General features: G+C 42.6%; 1 protein-coding gene across 2 annotated transcripts in view; it reads left to right on the forward strand.

The window, feature by feature from the left end:
- Positions 1-25,272, forward strand: part of IPO11 (importin 11) — a 315,892-nt gene that overhangs the window by 130,873 nt on the left and 159,747 nt on the right. For both annotated transcript variants that reach the window (XM_072136983.1, XM_072136974.1), the window contains exon 22: positions 15,286-15,362. In XM_072136983.1, the coding sequence (XP_071993084.1) occupies positions 15,286-15,362 (77 nt within the window). The remainder of the gene's footprint in view (positions 1-15,285; positions 15,363-25,272) is intronic.

Genomic DNA, 25,272 nt, shown 5'->3' on the forward strand with positions numbered 1-25,272 from the left:
AATTTCTTGCCCTGCTTCTTCCGCGTACGGCAATACCAGACATGTGGATGTCAGCTGCTGGTTCCCCGCACAGTGATGTCCAGAACAGAGTTAGCGATACTGGGTATTTGGAAGGCCAATTTGGCTGCAAATATTTTGTGGTGCCACAGTGTAATTGAAGAGCCCCTGAAGTAAAAGTACAATAGAAAACCCCCCAAAATGTCATCATTTCGGAAACTAGACCCCTCAAAGAATTTATCGGTGGTTGTGGTGAGCATTTTAACCCCCAACACGCTGGTCAAAATTGAATGCAAAGTAAATGGTGCAGAGTAAAAATTGCGTTTTTATCTCAAAAATGTCATTTTAGTGCCTCATATACTGTGCCCAACCCATGCCACTTTAGACAAACACCCCAAAAATCATTCTGCGGGTTGTCCCGAGTACAGCAATACCACACATGTGCCAATAATTTACAGACTGGGCACACGGTAGGCGGAAAGGAGTGAAATTTAGCTTTTCCAGCTCCTTTTTCACACGTTTGGATTTGGAGTCCATGTCATGTTGGCAGGGCCCGTGAGGTGCCAGTGCAATAGAAACCCCCAATAAATGATACCATTACGGAAACTAGACCCCTCAAAGAATTTATTGGTGGTTGTGGTGAGCATTTTAACCCCCAACACGCTGGTCAAAATTGAATGCAAAGTAAATGGTGCAGAGTAAAAATTGCGTTTTTATCTCAAAAATGTCATTTTAGTGCCTCATATACTGTGCCCAACCCATGCTACTTTAGACAAACACCCCAAAAATCATTCTGCGGGTTGTCCCGAGTACAGCATTACCACACATGTGCCAATAATTTACAGGCTGGGCACGCAGTAGGGATGAGAACGGAAGGAGTGAAATTTTGATTTTCCAGCTCCGTTTTCACACGTTTGGATTTGGAGTGCCATGTCATGTTGGCAGGGCCCGTGAGGTGCCAGTGCAATAGAAACCCCCAATAAATGACACCATTACGGAAACTAGACCCCTCAAAGAATTTATCGGTGGTTGTGGTGAGCATTTTAACTCCCGACACGCTGGTCAAAATTGAATGCAAAGTAAAGGGTGCAGAGTAAAAATTGCGTTTTTATCTCAAAAATGTCATTTTAGTGCCTCATATACTGTGCCCAACCCATGCCACTTTAGACAAACACCCCAAAAATCATTCTGCGGGTTGTCCCGAGTACAGCAATACCACACATGTGCCAATAATTTACAGGCTGGGCACACGGCAGGGGTCAGGAAGAAAGAAGCACAATTTAGGTTTTCAAGCTTCGTTTTCACTAGATTGGTAATGGGGGGTACCCCCGAGGTACCAGTACAATAGAAACCCCCAAGTAGTGAACCCGTTTTGGAAAGGGCACCCCTCAAAGAATGTATGTAGGCTTGTATGAGCATTTTAACCCCCAACACGCTGGCCAAAATTGAATGCAAAGTAAAGGGTGCAGAGTAAAAATTGTGTTTTTATCTCAAAAATTTCATTTTAGTGCCTCGTGTACTGTGCCCAACCCATGCCACTTTAGACAAACACCCCAAAAATCATTCTGCGGGTTGTCCCAAATACAGCAATACCACACATGTGCCAATAATTTACAGGCTGGGCACACGGCAGGGGTCAGGAAGAAAGAAGCACAATTTAGGTTTTCAAGCTTCGTTTTCACTAGATTGGTAATGGGGGGTGCCCCCGAGGTACCAGTACAATAGAAACCCCCAAGTAGTGAACTCATTTTGGAAAGGGCACCCCTCAAAGAATGTATGTAGGCTTGTATGAGCATTTTAACCCCTAAGGTGCTGGCTAAAATTTAATACAAAGTGAGTAGTGCAGAGAAACAATTGTATTGCAATTTATCAAATATGCCATTGAAGTGACAAAAGTATTTTGCCCAACTCATGCCACTGGGGAAAAACACATCAAAAATCATTCTGCGGGTTACCCCGGTTAGGGCAATACCCCATAGGAGGCAATAATCTGTAGGATGGAGACACGGCAGGGCTCAAAAGGGAATAACTTGTTGGAGCACAGACATTGTACTTTTTTTTTTTCTTTTTGACATCATGAAAGATTTGTAGATGCCAATAGGGGCCAGTACAGTAGAAACCCCTAAGAACTGACCCTATTTTGGAAACTACACCCCTCCATGAATTAATCTAGGGGTATAGTTAGCATTTTAACCCCACAGGTGGACCCCTGAAAAAGTGCATAATGGATAGTGCATAGTAAAAAATATCCATTATGTCATTTTGTGCCCAGCTGCTGCCATGGGAGACAAACACCCTAAAAATCATGATGCATGTTTTCCCGGGTAAAGCATACGGGACAGTAATCTACAGGCTGGGCACATGGCAGGGCTTAGAAGGGAAGGTGCGGCATGCGGCATGATGTATAAGCTGTGCGTCAGGGTAACAACAGGGTACTCTAAAAATCCAGGGATGTATGATAAATTCGGAAGCAATCTTTCATACATAACCCTGGTTTTTCTGGGCATGTCTCACAGTGATGAATGGTGTCCTTCCGAATGCCATTTTTGGAGCACACCCTGCACCTCTTCTGTGTCCTTCCCTTGCTGGCTGTTTGGGGAACTACTCCTGGAAAGTGCTGCCCTGGTACAATACGTGATGTGGCCTCACTTCCAGATGTGCTAGCACTCCCCCCTTCCTGGTCTCCAAAAAGAAAGTACTTTATTACCACCTCTTGAAATTCCAGGAAAGTTCCCCTCTGGCCGGCATATCGATGCAGCACATAAGCATTATACAATGCCATCTGCATGAAGTGCACGGCCAGCTTCTTGTACCACACCCTCGACTTCCGCATGGCATTGTACGGCTGAAGCACCTGGTCAGACAAGTCCACCCCTCCCATGTATTTGTTATAATCTAAAATACAGTCCGGCTTGGGGGTTTCTGTACTGCTACCTCGTAATGGGACAGGGGTGGTGGTGTGCTCATGTATTGTGGTTAATACAAGGACCTCTCTCTTGTCCTTGTACTTAACACACAATACAGGCAGTCCCCGGGTTACGTACAAGATAGGGACTGTAGATTTGTTCTTAAGTTGAATTTGTATGTAAGTCGAAACTGTATATTTTATCATTGTAGTTCCCGACAATTTTTTTTTTTTTGCCCCAGTGACAATTGGAGTTTCAAATTTTTTTGCTGTAATAGGACCAAGAATTATCAATAAAACTTCATTACAGACAATTTTAAGCTGATTATTGCAATCTGGGACTATTTTAAAGCATCCAGAGAGCTTCACCAGAGGTCACAGTGGGCAGAGGGGTCCGTCTGTAACTATGGGTTGTCTGTAAGTCGGGTGTCCTTAAGTAGGGGACCGCCTGTACAGAGTCGCTGCATAGTGCCCTGCTTTCGTGCCTTTTAAGTTTTTGCCCAAGCAGCGACTTAGGGAGACCTCTCTGAATTCTGCGTACAGTGCCGCATGCCGCAGTATTTCTGGAAGTGAGGCACTTGAACAGGGTGGTGCTGATGTAGAAATTGTCCAGGTAGAGGTGGTAGCCCTGGTCCAGCAGTGGGTGCACTAAATCCCACACTATCTTCCCTGTAACACCCAGGAAGGGGGGGCATTCTGGGGGCACTATAGTGGAGTCCTTCCCTTCATATATCCTGAACTTGTATGTGTACCCTGATGAACTTTCGCACAGCTTATACATCTTCACACCATACCTTGCCCTCTTATTGGGCAGGTACTGGCGGAAGTGAAGTCTCCCTTTGAATTGTACTAGGGACTCGTCTATGCTCACATGTTTGGCGGGGGTATATGCCTGGGCAAACTTGGCACTAAAATGATCTAATATGGGCCTGACCTTAAATAACCGATCATAACTGGGGTCACCTCTGGGTGGGCACTGTGTGTTGTCAGTGTAGTGCAAAAACTTATGGATGGCTTCAAAGCGCATCCTGCTCATTGCCATGCGGAACATGGGGGTGTGGTACAGTATGTCTGTGCTCCAGTAGTCCCTGATTGAAGGCTTCTTTACTATCCCCATGAGGAGTATTATGCCCCAATACTTGTGCATCTCTGCTGCAGTGACAGGGGTCCACCTGTAGGGTTGTGCATAAAAGGACGTGGTGTTTTGGGCAATATGTTGTGCAGCGTAGAGATTTGTCTGAAATATAATAATATTCAGCAGCGCCTCATCAAAAAAAAACTTAAAAAAGTCCACAGCTCTGAGCCCTGTCGTGTCAAAGTTAATTCCAGGATGGCCCAAAAAGTCAGGGACCTGAGGGGTATAATTATCTGGGGCTACCCATGTGGGGTCAGTGGAAGCCCCAGACGCTTCTCCTGCAGAAGTCCCAGAAACTTCTCCTGCAGAAGTCCCAGGCACTTCTCCTGCAGAAGTCCCAGGCACTTCTCCTGCAGAAGTCCCAGGCACTTCTCCTGCAGAAGTCCCTGGAACCCTACGGCGCCTTCTTGGGGGTCCTTCCAGGTCACTGGAAGATGAGCAGGAGGATGATGATAGGTAAAAGGGACCATCATTCCCACTAGCTGACTCGGTGTCAGAGGCAAGCATGTTATATGCCTCCAACACGGTGTACGTCTTCTGAGACATTGCACACAAAAAAAATAGAGAACTAGAAAAATTAGATAATGTGCACCAAACTACACGGATAAACCGTCTAGCAGGCACACAAAAATAAAATATAATGCACACCAAACCACACGGACAAGCCGCACAGATGGCACAGACAAAAAATAATGTGCACTAAACTACACGGACAAGCCGCACAGATAGCACACAAAAAAAAAAAGATAATGCGCACCAAACTACACGGACAAGCCGCACAGATGGCACACACCAAAAATAATGCGCACTAAACTACACGGACAAGCCGCACAGATAGCACACAAAAAAAATAATGCGCACTAAACTACACGGACAAGCCGCACAGATAGCACACAAAAAAATAATGCGCACTAAACTACACGGACAAGCCGCACAGATAGCACACAAAAAAAAAGATAATGCACACCAAACCACACGGACCAGCCGCACAGATGGCACACACAAAAAGTAGCTACGTATGGGTACACCTACGGCGCTCTGGAAAAAAATATTACCAGGCACCGAAAAAAAACCTATGTGCACCGCGCAAAAAGGCGCTACAAATGCACCTAGCTTGCCCTAAGACAAACTAACTACCGCTAAGACTGCTAAAGATTCTGTGCAGCGCTATTCACACGGCGCACTGAAAAGTGCGTCCAGTGCAGAACAACGCTAACACAGCGCACTGAAAAGTGCGTTTGGGTTCAGAAGGGACAGACAGGGAAAAACGGAAGACACGTGGGATCACACAAGGCGATCACACAGGGAACACACAGGACACAGGAAAAAACAGATAGGGATGGGAATTTGTAGGGAACAATAGGGATCAGATAAGGATCAGAACACTATTTATAGTGTAAAAGTGTATTTTGGTGCACACAGTAACGCTCTCTCCTCTCTCCAGCGATACCAAACCAAAATGGTGCCGCTGGAGGAAGAGGAAGGGGCTAAAACCACGTTTTTTAGCCCAAAATCGCTGTAATTGGCCAGTCAGGTTTGACTGGCCAATCACGGCGATCGGCGGGCGGGACCGATTTGATTGGTCGGGTGACGGAGACAGGAACTCCTCCTGCCTCTGTCACCCAAGTCTCGTCCCGATGTCACCACGTCGCGAGACGTGGTGACAATTGTAAAATCCTATGCGCTCGCGCCGTAGCTGTACTGCGCTGAACGCTAATCGTCGGAAGCTGCGCAGTACAGCTACGGCGCGGAGCGCTAAGGGGTTAAAACTTAACTTTTACTAGTAAATTTTTTTTAAAAACACTTCTTTCTACATATATAGTATAAAACACATAAACGGTAAAAAATTGGAGCAGTCTTACCAGGTCGGGTGTCGGGCTTCAGGATAGATATCCTTAAGAGAGACCTAAGGGGGGAATTAGTGTGTACTCTCTATACATGCTAAGTAGTCCCTAAAGTCTTGCTCCCTTTTGTACTTTCTCTCCCATCGTATATACAGGACACTGCAGATTAAAAACGTAGAATTGATGGGATTACTATTGAGGAGGATTGTATTCTCTGTTCAATTGATGTGGAAGCATTGTACTCATCGATTCCCCATGCTTCTGGTTTAATGGGGGTTAAACACTTTCTGAACTCTAGGGGTAACCAGTTTACTCCTCTCAACAATTTTTTCTTGGAACTTCTCAGTTTTCTCTTGACCCACAAATTCCTCCAGTTTGACCGAAAATACTACCTCCAGCTCAGGAGCACTGCCATGGGCAATCCTTGGTCACCTACATATGCCAACTTGCTCCTGGGTTGGTGGGAGGAAACCATGGTCTTTACTGAACAACGAGCATCCATGAATAACAGGATTGAGTTGTGGGTCAGATACATTGACGATATCCTGGTGATATGGAGGGGAGATGAAGAGTCCTTCTGTGAGTCTGTAAAAGATCTCAATAATATCGAGATTAATCTGGGCTTCACATTTGAGGTCGGGAGAAGGAATCCGCCCATTCCTTGACCTGGAGATCAGTAGGGAAATGAATGGAGAAGTGAGTACAAAGGTTTACAGAAAACCCACCTCCACAAATTCAGTTTTAAGATGGGAGAGCCACCATCCACTGCGTTTGAAAAGCGGTATCCCTAAGGGTCAATACTACAGATTGACGAGAAATTGTTCTACGTATGATGAATTTAAGATGCAGGCAAATGATCTCAGGACACGATTCATAGAAAGTGAATACCCCGACCATGTCCTGAGAAAAGCATTTAAAGAAGCAAGCGATAGAGATCGCCGAGAGCTTCAGATATCATTCAAAAACACTGGAACATCCTACTAATGAACCCTGATATACAAGATGTATTGAGTGAGACCCCACAAATTACCTTTAGAAAAGGGAGATCATTAAAGGATCGCCTGGTCCAAAGTCACTTTCAAGCTCCTCAAAACACAACATGGTTGAATAGAAACACCCTCACGGGTAATTTCAAATGCAGTGGATGTATCGCTTGATACAGGCAGGTAATTGATCACCACCTATGAGTTTACACATGGGTGGGGCTTATTATATATAAAGAAAGTGGCCAAAATAGGCTAATGCTCACTAGCCAAGGTATATCACTAAAAAAGGTGGATCCGACCTCTCTGGGGAAGCACCATGGAAGGCCTGCGTGTAACCTATATCCAGGATTCCTAGGCCCCCCAGATTTACTATTATTTTCTCCCCCTCCTAGAATCTTTTTCAGTCCTCACTAGCCCCCTGATGATTCACCGTGAATGGTGATGAAACGTGTAGGTAAGGGAGGGACGGGGAGCACTTTTTTGGTTGTACCTTTAGGGCAAAACAGTACACTGGTCTAGGGACAACGTGGGTACTGTCCTTGTCAGGACGGGAGCATTTGGGGCAATAGGGACTACTTAGCATGTAGGGAGAGTACACACTATTTCCCCCCTTAGGTCTCTCTTAAGGATATCTATCCTGAAGCCCAACACCCGACCTGGTAAGACTGCTCCAATTCTTTACCATTTATTTGTTTTATACTATATATGTAGAAAGAAGAGATTTTTTTAACATTTACTAGTGAAAGTTAAGTTTTAAGGGGCCAGTCCTATGCTTTTGTTTATTGTTTTCCTGTGGCCAGGACAGATTTCGTGCATATTGCCAGAGGGGTTTGGCTATATTGTTGAAAGAGGATATTAAAAAACAGAAATGCAAAAATGGAAAATTGCCCGTTAAGGAAATCTACCACTCGTATGGGGCTTTTTCCTGGCTGTCAGGAATGGGGAAAGGGAGGGCAGGCCGTGCTATGACATTCATGCTTGAGGCGTGCATAATATGGATAATAACAGAGCGCTGAACTGTCTGTGTGATGGCATGAGGAAAGCCAGGACATAATTTGCATAAACTTATAATCGATTTTTTGCAGAAATCCAGAAAAAAGCATTTGCATTACTTTCTTGTCGGACCAGTTTTTAAGACTTCCACAGTTTATTCTTTGGTTCGGTACAATCACGGTGATACCAAATTTATATTGGTTTTATGTTTTAATACATTTACAAAAATTTTAAAATGCATACGGAAAAAAATTGTTTTGCCATCTTCTGGCGCTAATCACTTTTTCATACTTCGGTGTACGGAGCTGTATGAGGTGTCATTTTTGTGTGAGATGAGCTGACCTTTTCATTGCTACCATTTTGAGGACGATGTAAAATCGTATAAAAATGGCATTTCGAACATCTACGGGGCTATTTTTTGTTACGGGGTTCACCACCGGGAATAACCGCTTAGATAGATCAGGTATTTTAGGACACGGCAATACCTAGCATGTTTGTGATTTTCACTGTTTACATAGTTTTATATCAGTTTTAGAGAAAGGGGGGGTGATTTCAATTTTTATTCATTTATTTTTTTTTTACCCTCTAGGGTACTTTAACCGATGGTCTGATCGTTCTTACCATATACTGCAATACTGGTGTATTGCAGAATATGACGTTTCTATCAAAGGCACATTGTTATGAATCTGCAGAAGCCATATAGCCTCGGGTCTTACAAAGACCTGAGGCTGTCATGGCAACCGATAGGGAAAGTAAAAGCAAATATCTACATGAATGTGATACAATATTAGACTCTTTAGTCTTTTCGACAGGATTAGTAAATTTGTCCTATATTTTTATAACTGACCTTTAACATTCTGTGTGTTACTTGCATAAAACAGTTTGGGCGCATTAAGGCATAAACTCCAGAAGACATCTGAGGGTGTCCAGTTGTATCTGGCTCCAAGCATTTAGTATCAGAGCCTTTAATCTTTCTCCTGCCATAGAAGTATCTCATACATCCTCACAGGGAGACACCATTATGACTGAGGACGTATGAGATACGTCCTGGATTCTAGGAGATATAACTTTGGATCCCTGGCACCTAGAAACTCAGTTGTTTTTTTTGTCTGATTGAGGAGAAAAGTTCCAAAGTTTCATGATGTTGGTACAGGCTGTAAACTGTGAAAGACAAATGCTATCACCAGATTGTCTGCTTTCAAAAAATATATAGGTTTTAGGGGTGGCCTTTACCTTTTAATCTATTTAATAACATTATTTCACAATATTCTGACTTTTCAGTTTTTGTTATTTTATGATGATTTATTCATATAAACATAACTATGAGGTGTCTATGAACTGTACATATGTTCATAGTATCATAGTTTATACGGTTGAAAGCCTATGTGAGTAAGATTGATACAAATTTCCCAAGTGACCCTTGAAGTCCTGTATGCTTTGAAGTGCGGCCTGGATTTCCATGTGATGTCGGTAATGTGTTTTATCGGACCACACCAACTTCTTTTTTTGCTTCTGAACTTTAGTAGGTTTTCTGTGGATTCGGAACAGATGGGGGGACCTTCCGTTCTACCCTTATGATTAAGCCTTTGTTTCTCGTGACCAGGTACCTGGTTCTCCGATTACCCTACCTTTGACCACTTCCAACAGAAGGGGTCATTACTGTAGACTAGAAAAACCATACACGACCTGACAATAGTCTAGGCCTACACACTTGGGCCCTTACCTAAGCAAATTAGATCTATATAAATGTCCGTTGTGGGTTCTTCTGACACATGAAGTCCAAGTCCCGACTATTTATTTAGTATATATCCCACCTTTGTCATGCTTTTTTGTTATATACTTTACCTGACTGTGGTTTTGCTGTTTTGGCTGATCGGTCTCAGTGAATTTACCTCACTTTATAAAGAACATTGATCTGTGGTATTTCCTGGTATTTTGTGGTTTTGTGCAGTAGACGACTGATCGATGGAGCTATTGATCATTCATCCATATTAAGTGTCCCCTTATTGTATAAATATGTATTTGTATATGATATATTTCTCCATCAGGATGAATGTGTGTTCTGCCCTTGGTCTGTTCCCTTCATCCCTCACAGCTTCATATAACACTGACAATGTGTCGTTTTAGTGATTGGAGACCGCGCCGGCCATCATAAAGGTTAGAAAATAGGACATGTAACAAATAGAAATGCAGAAATAATAACCCTCCCGCTCCCTTAAGTGTTTATCATCTTAAGTGGAAACAGAAAGGCACATAGAGGTTGTGTTATTCTGTCCTGTATAATAGGTAAGACTTCTTAATAGACTGACACCTGCTATTTTAATTGGGTAATCTTTATAGAAATCACAATCATTACATCACTACTTATCACAGCTTATCCCCTCCCCCTCTCTGTATAATGACCTCTATATAGATATCACTGACCCATCATTATATCACTACTGACAATAATGTCACAGCTTATCTCCTCCCCCTCCCTGTACAATGACCTCTATATAGATAACACTGACCCATCACTACTGACAATAGATGATGTCACAGCTTATCTCCTCCCCCTCCATGTACAATGTCCTCTATATAGATAGCGCTGACCCATCATTACATCACTACTGACAATAGATGATGTCACAGCTTATCTCCTCCTCCTGTACAATGACCTCCATATAGATAACACTGACCCATCATTACATCACTACTGACAATAGATGATGTCACAGCTTATCTCCCCCCCCTCCCTGTACAATGACCTCTATATAGATAACACTGACCCATCATTACATCACTACTTACAGTAGATGATGTCACAGCTTATCTCCTCCTCCTCCCTGTACAATGACCTCTATAAGGATAACACTGACCCATCATTACATCACTACTGACAATAGATGATGTCACAGCTCATCTCCTCCCCTCCCTGTTCAATATCCTCTATATAGATAGCGCTGACCCATCATTACATCACTACTGACAATAGATGATGTCACAGCTTATCTCCTCCTCCTGTACAATGACCTCCATAAAGATAACACTGACTTATCATTACATCACTACTGACAATAGATTATGTCACAGCTTATCTCCTTCCCCCTGTACAATGACCTTTATATAGATAACACTGACCCATCACTACATCACTACTGACAATAGATGATGTCACAGCTCATCTCCTCCCCTCCCTGTACAATGGCCTCTATATAGATAACACTGACCCATCATTACATCACTACTGACAATAGATGATTTCACAGCTTATCTCCTCCTCCTCCCTGTACAATGACCTCTATATAGATAACACCGACCCATCATTACATTACTACTGACAATAGATGATGTCACAGCTTATCTCCTCCCCCTCCCTGTACAATGACCTCTATATAGATAACACTGACCCATCATTACATCACTACTGACAATAGATGATGTCACAGCTTATCTCCTCCCCCTCCCTGTACAATGTCCTCTATATAGATAACATCACTACTGACAATAGATAATGTCACAGCTTATCTCCTCCTCCTCCCTGTACAATGACCTCTATAAGGATAACACTGACCCATCATTACATCACTACTGACAATAGATGATGTCACAGATTATCTCCTCCTCCTCCCTGTACAATGACCTCTATATAGATAACACTGACCCATCATTACATCACTACTGACAATAGATGATGTCACAGCTTATCTCCTCCCCCTCCCTGTACAATGACCTCTATATAGATAGCACTGACCCATCATTACATCACTACTGACAATAGATGATGTCACAGCTTATCTCCTCCCCCTGCCTGTACAATGACCTCTATATAGATAACACTGACCCATCATTACATCACTACTGACAATATATGATGTCACAGCTTATCTCTTCCTCCCCTATCTCTGAGCATATCTATAAAGCTCTCCATAGACCTCAATGTGTCATCTCCAGGCTGTTTCTGCCTTTAATCATGAGAGTCCTATAAAGAAAATCACTAAATGCTGTTAATGGAGCTCAGGTAAAATGGCGCCGTTCGTATTCATAGGCAGAAGGTAAATAAAAATAAAACCTTTGATGCCAGGGTTGTATTGCGACTTTAAGTACCATCGGTAAATGGGGTCAAATTTGAATTCCCAGATTTTCTGTGACCAGATTATCTAACGTATCACATGATGACTTGTCAATCAGCAGGGGTCACGGGCGAAATTGGTGTGTAACCCCCAGAGTTAGATTGTCACTATGATGTCCTAATACCCTCTTCTATATGGATCGATTTCCCTATAGACTGCTGTAGTTGTCACACAGAAAAACAGCTCCTGTTCCCACTATACATTTCATGTTTTTGTTAATTTTATATTTATCATGATCAACTGTGGGGTTTTTTTTGTTAATATTGTTATGGGAACATGTGGTTGTTTTATGTAAAGTAGTACTGGCAGGGAGCTGAGGAGGGCAGCACAGGCATACTTATTGTGCCAGTAGCTGGCATTGGTATTTGGATGACTGGATATCAGTCTGGATAGTGTTTGGGCATGTAAATATCATTATATTATAAAGGATATTTGTCTGTACTCATCCCAAATACTTCAGAAATGACTGAATAAAAAAAAACTTTTTTCGCCGTCAATTTCTGAGTCACTACTTTCCATTTGGCTGTAGATATATAACGGCTGGAAGAGGCTCTTGTGATTCAGAAATGAAGGATCTTAATGTTTTACAGCTGATTTCTATTTCCTTTGAGTAAAATAATTCAGTTGTCGGAATTAGATGTTGGCAGATGAGAGCCAACTCTTCCATCTCTTCCTTCACGTCATGAGTAAGGGTTCACATCTAAAAAAATAAAAAAGGGTTGACTAATGTCTAGTTTGTCTCTAATACCATCCAACACATCTAGTATGCATTTTAGACTCAACATTGAGGGGTGTGTCCTCATTCAGGGGTGGGGTTTGAGGGGTGTGGCCTATGTTGCAACATAAATGAGGCAATACGTGATTTTTACTTTGAATTAAGCAAAGTCATCAAAGTTAAAGGGATTGTGCCAGCTATTTCTGTTATATCTTATTTGCTGGATAAGGGATAAAAAACTGATTGATGAGGATCTGACTGATGGGATCCCTACCATTCCAGAGAATCGGACAGCGCTGGAGACAACTGTAGAATTGTGGTTTTGAATATCACTAATAGTGGAGTGACAGGTTGAGTATGAGTCCTGCTCCTCCATTTAATTTTTTGATAGTGTTGGAAATTGCTGAGCACAGAATTCAGCTATCTCTGCTACTCCCATCCCCGGGCCTATGAGCAATTTTCGACGCTGCCATACAATTGGATGGAGCACCTGATTGCTCTGCTGCTTCACTCATTAACAAGAACTCCCATTCTCCATTTTTGCTGAGGGTCCTGTTCTCGTGGTAGGTGGGGGTTCCAACATTCGGATACTTACAGATCAGCTTGCTATTCCCCATTCTATGCTCAGCACTTTGCTATCTCCTGCACTCACTGCTCCACACATTGGGGGTCATTTACTAAGGGCCCGATTCTCGTTTTCCCGACGTGTTACCCGAATATATCCGATTTCCCATGCATTGCCCTGGGATTTTGGCGCACGCGATCGGATTTTGGCGGATCGGCGCTGGCATGCATGCGACGGAAATCGGTGGGCATGGCCGAACGAAAACCTGACGTATTCGGAAAAACCGCCGCATTTAAAAAACAAAAAAAAAGTGTCGTGGAGCTTGCACTTACCTTCACCAGGAATAGGCCGGTGTACTTGAGTGCATTTCAGCGGACTTCAGCGCAGCAGTGCCACCTGGTGGACGTCGGAGGAACTACCTTAGTGAATCCCGGCCGGGCCCGAATCCACCGCAGAGAGCGCGCCGCTGGATCGCGAATGGACCGGGTAAGTAAATCTGCCCCATTATCTCACATTCTCTGGATTGTTGGGGGTCCCCATATTTGGACCTTTACAGATCAGCTTGTTATCCCTTTCTGTGCTCAGCAATTCTAGACACTACCATAAGATTGAATGTAGAAGCTGAATGTGTGGTTTTCCTGCAGTTCCACCCATTATAATGGGTCCACCATACTGCAATTCACTGAAGGTCCTGTTCTGGTGATTGGTCGGGGGCCCAGCAGTCGGACCCTTGCTGATTAGCTTGTTATCCCCTATTATGTGAACAGCTTTTTGCCCTCCTGCTCTCACTCTTCCTACCGCTCCTCTCATTAGGGAAAACGGGACCCCCATTCTATGGGGCGATGGGGGTTTGTTATCCCATACTCTGTGCAAAGAATCTGGATATCAACATTACTTTTATAGACAGTGAATGGGAATGCCAAAGATAACTGCGGTGCTTGGCGATCGTCAGGACACATGTTCATGCAGTGGTTCCATCCATTATTGAGCATGCGCCCTCCCCATTTTTCTGAACGGTGGGAGTCCCTGCATCCCACCGGTCCTTCTCCTGCTGATCAGTTTGTTTGGTGGTGCAATATACCTCGTACATCCCTTTTAAATTAAATCTACCATCAAAATCCATCATGATAAACCAGGGACACTTACCCATAGATCCAGGCACCGAGACTGTGGTAATCTTCTTATATTTGTAATCTTTGGCCTCCTTCCTTTAAACTTAAAAAGGATATAGACTGTCTTATAATTTGTGCTCTTAACCTCTAGGGCAGTGATGGCGAACCTCTTAGCGGCCGAGTGCCCAAACTGCAACCCAAAACCCCCTTTTTTATTGCCAACCAAAAATTAAAGCAGTAACTTATTGCTCCCTGTTCCTTAACAACGTTCGATCATTTTAGCCTTCTGAGGACAAGATAGAAAATTTGCATCATTTTAGCTTCTTTCCAGTGTCCCTCTGTACTCAGAGAATAGTGGGGCCAGCAGAAGGTCCTGCTGGGTTGGTGGCCTGAGTGCCCACAGAAAGGGCTTGGAGTGCCGCTTCTGGCACCAGTGCCATAGGTTCGCCACCACTGCTCTAGGGGATGATGAGCCCATTTTCAACTAGATCATTAGGGTCCGTATCATTTTAAAAATATGCAGATGAGCCTGAGGTGCTCAGGCTCCCGTCACCTGAGCGCCTCATGGCTCCTCCGTTAGTTAATTTATGCAGCCCCCCCCCCCCTGTTCATTAATATACACCCCTCCCGCCACTAGCTGTGACCAGACAGCCGTTGGGGTCATCCATCTGTCTGAAAATCTTGCACATAGATTCACTGGAAACCTGCTGGCTGCAGGTACAAGATCTTGTCGTGAGATTTCCATACAGCCGGATGACATCAGCGGCTGTCTGGCCATACATTTTCATTTATAATGTTCTTGTTTTGTCTACAGAAAATATATAAGTTAAGCGAATGTATGCGAGAGGTAAAATCATCGCTGTCACTAATCTATGCCCGTGTCACAGGATGGAATGATCTCACAGTCATTATCGTTTCTAGGTTGGTGACATTGGAAAATTGTCCCTCCGTTACCCCCGAGCTGCTGAGGATTTTTCAGAATATGTCTGCTCTCTTAGGTAGGTTATTAATATTTTTCTTTTGTCATTTTTTCGATAAATCTGTTGTGTTCCTGGAGCGGCCACAAACCAACGGAACATAAAATATAAAATAAAGTAACAAGAAAGTATTGGATTTGTGCTGATTAGTGACATTGTGATCCCATACTCCCGGCTGTGAGGATCCTGCTAAGAGGTGATGAGGGTGATGCCAGGTGTAGTATGGAGATTGTTCCAATGTAGAGAAAAAAAACCTCCATATTCAGAATAATGGAACCAGCATTGTTATATTGCATTGTTATACTTTTATTTCAACCATCTGTGGTATCTCCTTGACCCGTAATAAAGCAGGAAGGTCTAGGGTGCACCTGAAAATGTCCAGGGAGAAGAAAAGATTTAAAAATATATACATTTGGTTGCTACTGATCATTTGCCTAATGTTTGCTTGTGTACTTTAATGAATATTTGGCTCATAATGTTTAATAAAATAAATATATATTGTGCAAAATACTTAAAGGGAATCAACAGAAATTGACCTTTTATCATAGCCAAGTTTTTACTTTTTAATATATAATTTCCATGTCATTATCAAAGTACAAAATTGCTCTCTGGATACTAGACAAAATGACACAGCCCATCTCCTGCCCCTCCCTGTACAATGACCTCTATATAGATAACACTGACCCATCATTACATCACTACTGACAATAGATGATGTCACAGCCCATCTCCTGCCCCTCCCTGTACAATGACCTCTATATAGATAACACTGACCCATCATTACATCACTACTGACAATAGATGATGTCACAGCTTATCTCCTCCCCCCTCCCTGTACAATGACCTCTATATAGATAACACTGACCCATCATTACATCACTACTGACAATAGATGATGTCACAGCTTATCTACTCCCCCCTCCCTGTTCAATGACCTCCATATAGATAACACTGACCCATCATTACATCACTACTGACAATAGATGATGTCACAGCTTATCTCCTCCCTCTCCCTGTACAATGACCTCTATATAGATAACACTGACACATCATTACATCACTACTGACAATAGATGATGTCACAGCTTATCTCCTCCCCCTCCCTGTACAATGACCTCTATATAGATAACACTGACCCATCATTACATCACTACTGACAATAGATGATGTCACAGCTTATCTCCTCCCCCTCCCTGTACAATGACCTCTATATAGATAACACTGACCCATCATTACATCACTACTGACAATAGATGATGTCACAGTTTATCTCCTCCCCCTCCTTGTACAATGACCTCTATATAGATAACACTGACCCATCATTACATCATCACTGACAATAGATGATGTCACAGCTTATCTCCTCCCCCTGTACAATGACCTCTATATAGATAACACTGACCCATCATTACATCACTACTGACAATAGATGATGTCACAGCTTATCTCCTCCCCCTCCCTGTACAATGACCTCTATATGGATAACACTGACCCATCATTACATCACCGGTCACCGTTTTTTTTTCCACCCTGTCCATCCAGAAATCTTATCCATAGGCCACAATGAGCCAGCTGCAGTCTATTCCTTTATATGACAATGATGCTTCTGTAAAGGATATCACTTAAAAAAATTTTCTATACTCATATATAACAGTTAGAGAACAATATTTCATGGACACTTTGGTGTCTTTCTCCTCTTTTCTTTGTCTCTGTTTGTAAAGTAACCTGGAACACCAGGAGCCCCTTCTATTAGTCTTGGTCTTATTACCAGGATGAGGTGGACACCCGATTTCTTCAGCCCAAATGTCACTTTCCAATAGATGTTTTGGTTGTAGTATACCTTTAAGTTTTTTTTAGTTAAATGGATCTAGTGTCCTTATGGTCTATAACACTACTAGCTATATTTTTAATACTGGCAGTTATGAAATAATTCACTGGTCTACTAGTGTAAGTCTGGTTGTATTCACAATCAGGAGGCTAGTCCTGCCTCCTCTGTCCCTCTGACTATTGAGTTACAAGCTGCTGTTTCAACTTCTTTGTCTTTTCATTACTGCACAGGGGTCCCTTAATAGTGGGTCTATGGGTTGGGACCCCCCACTGATCATACATTAATAGCCTATCCAATTCCATTTTATGATACACTACGGTGTAATATCAATGCGTCTTTGCCAGTTTTGACCCTTATCATTCACCGGTGCACAATAAATTCCCCCCTATGGACATATACTGGGATGTGTATAAGGTAGGTTGAAAGTCAAACGTGTTGATGTGTTGTAGCTATCAGTCACATATTCTCTTACATCACCTACTTACTCGCTTTTAAAAGGCAATTTCTATTAATTGATATCGCTGTGAATCCTATTAGTTACTGGCACTTCTCAGATGAGTTATTAGTTCATTATGTTTCTGTCAGACTCAATCATTCATTACTAATTTTCCCTTCAGCTGTCGTAAGAATTCATGGCACCGGAAACACCTTTATGAATCGTCTTCCCTTTTCTACCATTAATCTTTTGTCTGTTGGTTTTCATCAAAATATTTTTGAGAATTCTATTTAAATTTTAAAAATTTATATAAAATGTAGAAAACCGAAAATGTGTTGTTTTTCTCGCTGTTCCAAATCTAACGAATACAAAAGGCTCTAACTGTTTAAGAGATTAAAGGACACCTGTCATCAGGTCTGTGTCACTTGTCCTGTCACCACTACCTGTCGGAGCAGCTCACAAGGATCCCATCACAGCCTTTATCTAGTTATTTCATACATTAATCATTGTAAAATCATAATTTCTTTATTATGTAAATGAGACTGGTCACATGGTCAGAGGCAGTGATGTCACCCCTGTTACCCCTCCCCTCTCCTCCCCCTGCTCATGTCTGTGTGTAATGTATAGTAAAGTATTGCTAGTGTGTGTGCTGCAACTGCTGACATGCTGCATCCTCCTAATACACAGAGACACAGACATCAGCTACACAAGTACCTGACATGTTCTGCTATAACATGGCTGCCTGGAGCTGCTGTATCTCTCCTATACACACACACACATAGGCAGCAGGGGGCGTGTTCACCAGCAAGCACATGGAGCAACCATTACATGGAGCAGCTTTCAGTCAAGCACTGGGGGTGTGGCTGTACCTCCCACTCATGAATAAGCTGGGCAGCTTGAATATGCTAATGACTCATTGGACATTTCACAGGTCATTTGCATACAGCTTTAGGACCTCATTGCTTAGGATTACAGGCATGTAGAGGGAATGAAGGCATAGAGGCAATGCTTTCTAATGGCAGTTTATGAAAATATATTTAGTTTAGGGGGTTATTTTGCATGACGGGTTCTCTTTAAGAGATTAAGATATTAATCAATAGTAAATAGTAGAAAGATACATCTATTGTTGTAATCTACTATATGGAACCACTGTGAGACCCCTATTGGATCAAGTAGATGGAACCCTGGCACTACTGATCTCAGCAAACCTTCTATTCTTGGTCACACATGGAGAGGGGATACATAAACAGTGATATTCCTCATATACACAGACTATTAAATGAAAGCTCAAATATGCTTTAAATGTTGTCTACCACTGCCCAAACCACCCCTACAAGTAAATCTGCAGCTCTTTATAAGCCTCTTTCTACATTTTCTACATTTTTGTTTTCCTATCATCTAAAATTAAAATAAATGCATACTACATATGCTCCATTGTCTTGGTTAATGGTTAGAATTTGAGTAGAGCCATGTATTATCGTATTACTGGTACATAAATTTTCATATTTCTTCTTTAAGCATATTATTTATGTTGTTTTGCTCTGAATATTGACCTTATTTGTGTTTTCATGGGACCATTATCAGTCCTACGTTTTACAGCCAATATATAGTCAGGCTATGCTTTCTAGATAATTTCTAGGGCCACCCCTACACATAATTTAATATGTAAAACACCACAACAAAATTTTGCACAGTCAGCTCCTGTGACCTGGGGAACATCATAGATTAGTTTTTGAGTAAAAATTTTCACCCAGTGCTTTCCAATTGTTTGGCGAAAAAAAAAAATATGCTTTGAAACAGACGTTGGCTGCATGTGACTTGCTGAGGAGAATAAATGAGGGAGGGAGGAATGGGGGAGTTAAGAGAGATGTTGGCTGTGTGTACCTAGCTAAAGAGAACTTTAGAGGGAGTTTAGGGAGATGTTGGCTGTGTGTGTTTAGCTGTAGATAATTTTTGAGGAAGGATGGACTGAGGGAGTTTACAAAGTTGTTAGCTGTGTGTGTCTAGCTAAAGAGAATTTTTGAGAAAGGGGGAATTGAGGGAGTTTAGAGAGATGTTGGCTGTGTGTGTCTAGCTGAAGAGAATGTTTGAGGCCGGAGGGATTGAGGGAATTTAGAGAGATGTTGGCTGTGTGTACCTAGCTAAAGAGAACTTTTGAGGAAGAGGGGATTGAGGGAGTTTAGAGAGATGTTGACTGTGTGTGTCTAGCTGAAGAGAATTTTTGAGGAAGGAGGGATCCTCAATCCCTCCTCCCTCCTTTGGAGAGTTTAGAGAGATGCTGGCTGTTTGTGACTCACTGAAGAGTATTTGTGATTGCGGGGGGAATTGAAGGAGTTGCCTGTGTATGACTCGCTGAGGAAAGTTCAACTTCTTTATGCTGTAGGTGCTGCTGTGGAGGAGACGTGAAATGGAATATGCTGCACTCAGCACGGTGAAAGACGCAGGCTCACTTAGGGGGATTTGCATATATGGTAACTTTGGGAACTGAATGTGAAAGTCTAGGAACGTGAAAGACGAGGAACACTTTCTATTCGTTAGGGGAGATTAAATTTACTGACAGGTTCCCTTTTAGGCTACATTCACACTAACGTATGGGGGACGTCCCCCATAGGCAGCAATGGGCGCACGGCACCCTAAGGGAGCGGTACGGTGCCGCACACGTGCGGCACCATACCGTTCCGTACCCGGGAAAAAGATAGGACCTGTCCTATCTATTCCCGTAATACGGCGCCGTGTGCCATTACTTCCTATGGAGAGGGGCGGGGGTGAGCGGCGCTCACCTCCTCCTCCTCTCCCCGTACACTGCCGTTGCCCGCTACGGTACGGTACGGGCGGCCAACGGCAGTGTGAATATAGCCTAAGTGTGTAGAATTCTGGAGGGATTAGTAGATTGTCAATTAAAGACAAAAGTGTCTAATTTTTTAGCTTTTTTTTTTTTGTTTTTATAGCTGAGAGCAGTTATTTACTATCCCAGGCAAAGCCGGGTGCTATGTCTAGTTTATTATAATTGTGATGTGGTATTGTATGGACACAGCTTTTTCTAGATCCATATCTACTTTTTTATCTCTACCTGAGCAGAGATCGCTTTGGGATTTGATTTACCAAAAGCTTTGAATTCTCTTAGATCCAAGAAATATTACATTAGCGTTCCATGTGATGCGTGTGGAAGGCCGTACGTGTAATTTCTCACTGGCTGAAGCCGTATTGTATGGAAATCATGACCCTTCACTCCCTGTTATCAGCTCGCTGACATCATGTCTCCCCTAGCCATGGAATATGGATGAGGGATGTCAGAGCAAAATACAAGAGATAAATAACCCACACTTGATAGAAAAAGTGAAGGGATCACATATATCTACATGAATATTGGACATCATAAAATTATAATAGTTTATTTAACCAGCCGTTGTGTCTTATGTTGTCATAGTCAGCATTATGCTCCATATTTTTTGAAAATCCTACAAATATATAAAAATACCCAGGGGAAAAAAAATCTTACATAAAGTTTTTTGTTTTTTTTTCCAATAAACCCGCTGTCTTTTGGTATAAGTAGCTTGAAATCAAAACTAGAAACATAAGGTCTTGAAGAGTCACATACAGAATCTTTGCTTCTTTAATTCTTTTAATTCCTTAAGTTGTTTTCTGTACCTTATGTACTGTACGTTATGACATGTACATGTAATGCATTAAGGGACTAACTAATCATGTGCATAAAAGTTTATTATGGAACCTTTATTTTTTTGATGTTCTGTCATATGAAGGATATGAATTTCATCATTCAAATTGTTTCAGGATTGTGTTTCTGCAAGCTACAGAACCAGAGATAGAGGCACTTAAAGAGAACCCGTCATGCAAAATAACCCCCCTAAACTAAATATATTTTCATAAACTGCCATTAGAGAGCATTGCCTCTACCCCTTCATTGTCCCTCTACATGCCTGTAAACCTAAGCAATGAGGTCCTAAAGCTGTATGCAAATGACCTGTGAAATGTCCAATGAAGCATTAGCATATTCAAGCTGTCCACTCTATTCATGAGTGGGAGGCACAGCCACACCCCCAGTGCATGACTGACAGCCTGTATAATGATGTGAAGCTGTATAATGATGTGCTTCCTGGTGCTGGTGGCCACGCCCCCTGCAGCCTGTGTGTGCATGTGTGTGTATATAGGAGAGATACAGCAGCTCCAGGCAGCCATGTTACAGCAGAACATGTCAGGTCCATGTGTAGCTGATGTCTGTGTCTCTCACCTGTATATTAGGAGGATGCAGCATGTCAGCAGATGCAGCACAGACACCAGCAATGCTTTACTATACATTACACACAGACATGAGCAGGGGGGGGGGTAACAGGGGTGACATCACTGCCTCTGACCATGTGACCAACCTCATTTACATGATAAAGAATAGATGATTTTACAATGAATAATGTATGAAATAACTAGATAAAGGCTGGGATGGATCCTTGTGAGCTGTTCCAACAGGTAGTAGTGACAGGACTAGTGACACAGACCTGATGACAGGTGTCCTTTAAAGACATAACTGGGAATGTGAGCAGCAGATAAAAACTCCATTCCTGCGGATGTCTTTAGATCCTTGTATCTGAGGGTCTGTAACTTACAGAACCACAAGCCTGATGCATATTTTAGGTACTATAGAGCTCACAATCTGGAGAATTAATGTGTTGCTCCCCCTCACACCTCTCAAAGTGACTCATCTCAGGTTTACTTCAACTCTTCTCAGCTCATTAGAAAAAGGACTTTAGAAAAGGTTTTCTTTTATAGGTAAACGGGTGAACTTTAAAGGAAACCTGTCACCACCCAAATCACTTTTAAACCACAAAATCTACTTTATGTTTCTGGCTGCCAGTTTGTTAGACAAGTCCTTATCAAGGGCCGACGACGCTGCCTGCAGCCAAAAAGATGAAGTTATATCCACAGTCTGCTTCCAGTCAGGGGGGTGGGCTTCCAGGCACAGTAGTCAAGCAGGTGCCCCCCCCCCCCCCCCTTGTGGTAGTATCATCACATAACCGTGCCTACTTATCTCTTTATAGTCCTCCTGGACTCCCCTGCCTGCCACGGTCTCTTCCGATTTCTCTGGACATGTGTAGTGCGCTGGTCATCTCCGTTTTGGCCCTGCCTGTATCCAGAGGGAGGAAGGAGCATACGTATCACAGACTGGCGCACTGCACATTTGCTGCTTTTCCCCCTCCTCGGCATCATGTTCCGGCTCGCATCACGGACAGGTGCACTGCCCAAGTTGACGAAGAGGCAGGGCCTGTTGCATCTACAGACAGATAATGAGGCACAGTTATGTGAAGAAGTGGCCATAAGTTGGGGTTGTCTGCTTGACTGCTGTGCCTGAAACCCCACCCCCCTGACTGGAAGCAGACCATGAATAAAACTTAATTATTCTGGCAGCAGGCAGCATTGGCCCTTGATAAAGACCAATATAATGTCCAGAAAACAGGCAACCGACCATGTAATGTAGATTTTGTAGTTTAAAAGCGATTTGGGTGGCAACGGGTTCCCCTTAACAATAAAGAATCAATACCAGAAATTATACTTCATACTCTACCTGTAGGGGGTGGTAGTTAAAAGGGGTAAAAGGTTTTGGAAGTGTCCCTTTAGGAATAGGCCTACCCATGTGCTCGTCGTCGTTCCCCTGACATAAAACTTTTTTTTGTAGGTTAGCGGAGCTATGCTTTACACACTAACTTGTCTGTGATGTTGAGCTTCTTGAGACAATTTTCTTGCCGTTTATTACATTTTTTTTCTGTGTCCTAATTATTTCGACAAGTTCACCTAACGTAATTGCATGCCAAGCTGCAACTGGCACGACACATCTGCAATAAGGATGTGCCAAGAAGGCATTTCAAGTAAAAATAAATTGCCAGCCTTGCTGAGAAGAGCTAATGCCTTATTTTTCTTTTCCTGTTAATAATGAATGTTTTCTTGTAAAACAACTATAAGAGAACAACCGCGCCTGCCAAAGCAGCTGCAAAAAACCATCACGGCGAATTAGCCAAATCAGTCAACCCATTAATTTTCTAATATATTAGATGTCAGTAATCAAAACATTTGTTCTATGGGATCCAAACCATCAGAAATGTTTTTTGTAAAATTGTGTGCGCCGAACAACGATTGGGATTGAAGTGTGAGGAAAGTGGGACGATATTTGCTGTATTTTTTTTCTACTTTGTTGGATTTACATAAGATCTGGTCAGCTAACTTTAAAAGATAGAGACAAAGCAATGGAAAGGGGAAAAAAACAAAGCTCTCATAGGGTAAGTCAAGTAACAGTGGCACATTGGTTATATGGGAGGCGCTCACCAGATGTGGTTGTGCTTATCTTTTGGCACAACATTAGGGCTCATTCACATGGCCACTTTGGGGGCCGTGACCTGGTCGCATGATTTGTGACCAGAACACGGCGTGGTTGCCCATCTTTCTATGGAGGGAGTAGGGTGAAGAGCGCTCACCCTTCCCCCCTTCCTCCTGGCCCTGTGCTCGCCCGGGATCCGGGCCGGGCCAGCACACAGCCATGTAAATGTACCCTTAGTGTGAACATGAGTCTTAGGTTGCAGCCGTTTGGTAATCCTCAAACTCAGGTTGCAAGTTAAGCTTAAGTAGTGGTAGCAGAACGGTTAAAATTTGGCACCCGCCAGATGACTCTTGATCATACATGTTGCAAACTGTATTATTTTGTTTTTCAATGTATATAAAAATGTACATTTCAGGGTCTTACATTGGCCCCTTACTCAAATGGAATTTTTTTTTTTATTATTCCCGGATGCATGCAGGACAAGCCAGTGAACAAGTAGAAATAAAAATCGTCTTGAGAAAATGTAAAACGCGTTTTGGTGTACTTATATAATAAATAGAGTTAGGGTCTTAGTACAAAACCCCTTGAACCCATTGACTGCTGGACATGTTGTAGCAATTCAGGTCTTGGAAAAAGCTGCTTCTTCTGTGTCCTACAACCTCAATTTCCATTTCCATTATATACATTGAAGAGGTTGAATTAAAGGGGTTATAACAACTTTGCAAGTTATGCTGGGACCCTCAGCAATCAGGAGAACATGCAGTTGAGAATGGGACCCCCATTCTTCAGAGTGCTGAAGGTCCTATGTTTGTGATTGGCTGAGGATCGGCCTTGCAGATGATTTTTACATTGTGAGCTGTAGCAGATTTGTACTTATCTTATCTTCTATGATGTCGATGTAAATTGCTATTTGATAGCCCCTCCAATGCGTGCCTACTTGACCTTCGACCTCCATATTTCATTGTTCAATCTGACTTCTTGGTTGAAGTAGGACAAAAATTCCTGCAAACCATGTAAATAAAACTTATTAGAATAAATTGCTGAGTTATTTTTATTTTATTTCCGCTATCTAAAGGGAAGGGAATAACAAGGTGATCGGTGAGGGTCAAACTGCTGGGACTTCCACCGATCACGAGAATGGACCCCCAGCAATCTGGGAATGTTTCTGAGAATGGGTCCAATACTAACTTTATTGATGTAGTTTCAGAACAAACATACCCACTCAATGATATGGGAGAACCAGAAATTGCCAAACATAGAGGACACCCATCTGTCTATGTGATCGGTGTGTGCTGTGATTGGCAATTTGCGACACTCCAACACTATCACTAACTATGAAATAGGG

Source organism: Engystomops pustulosus, chromosome 1, assembly GCF_040894005.1.
Source record: "Engystomops pustulosus chromosome 1, aEngPut4.maternal, whole genome shotgun sequence".
Taxonomy (NCBI): Eukaryota; Metazoa; Chordata; class Amphibia; order Anura; family Leptodactylidae; genus Engystomops; species Engystomops pustulosus.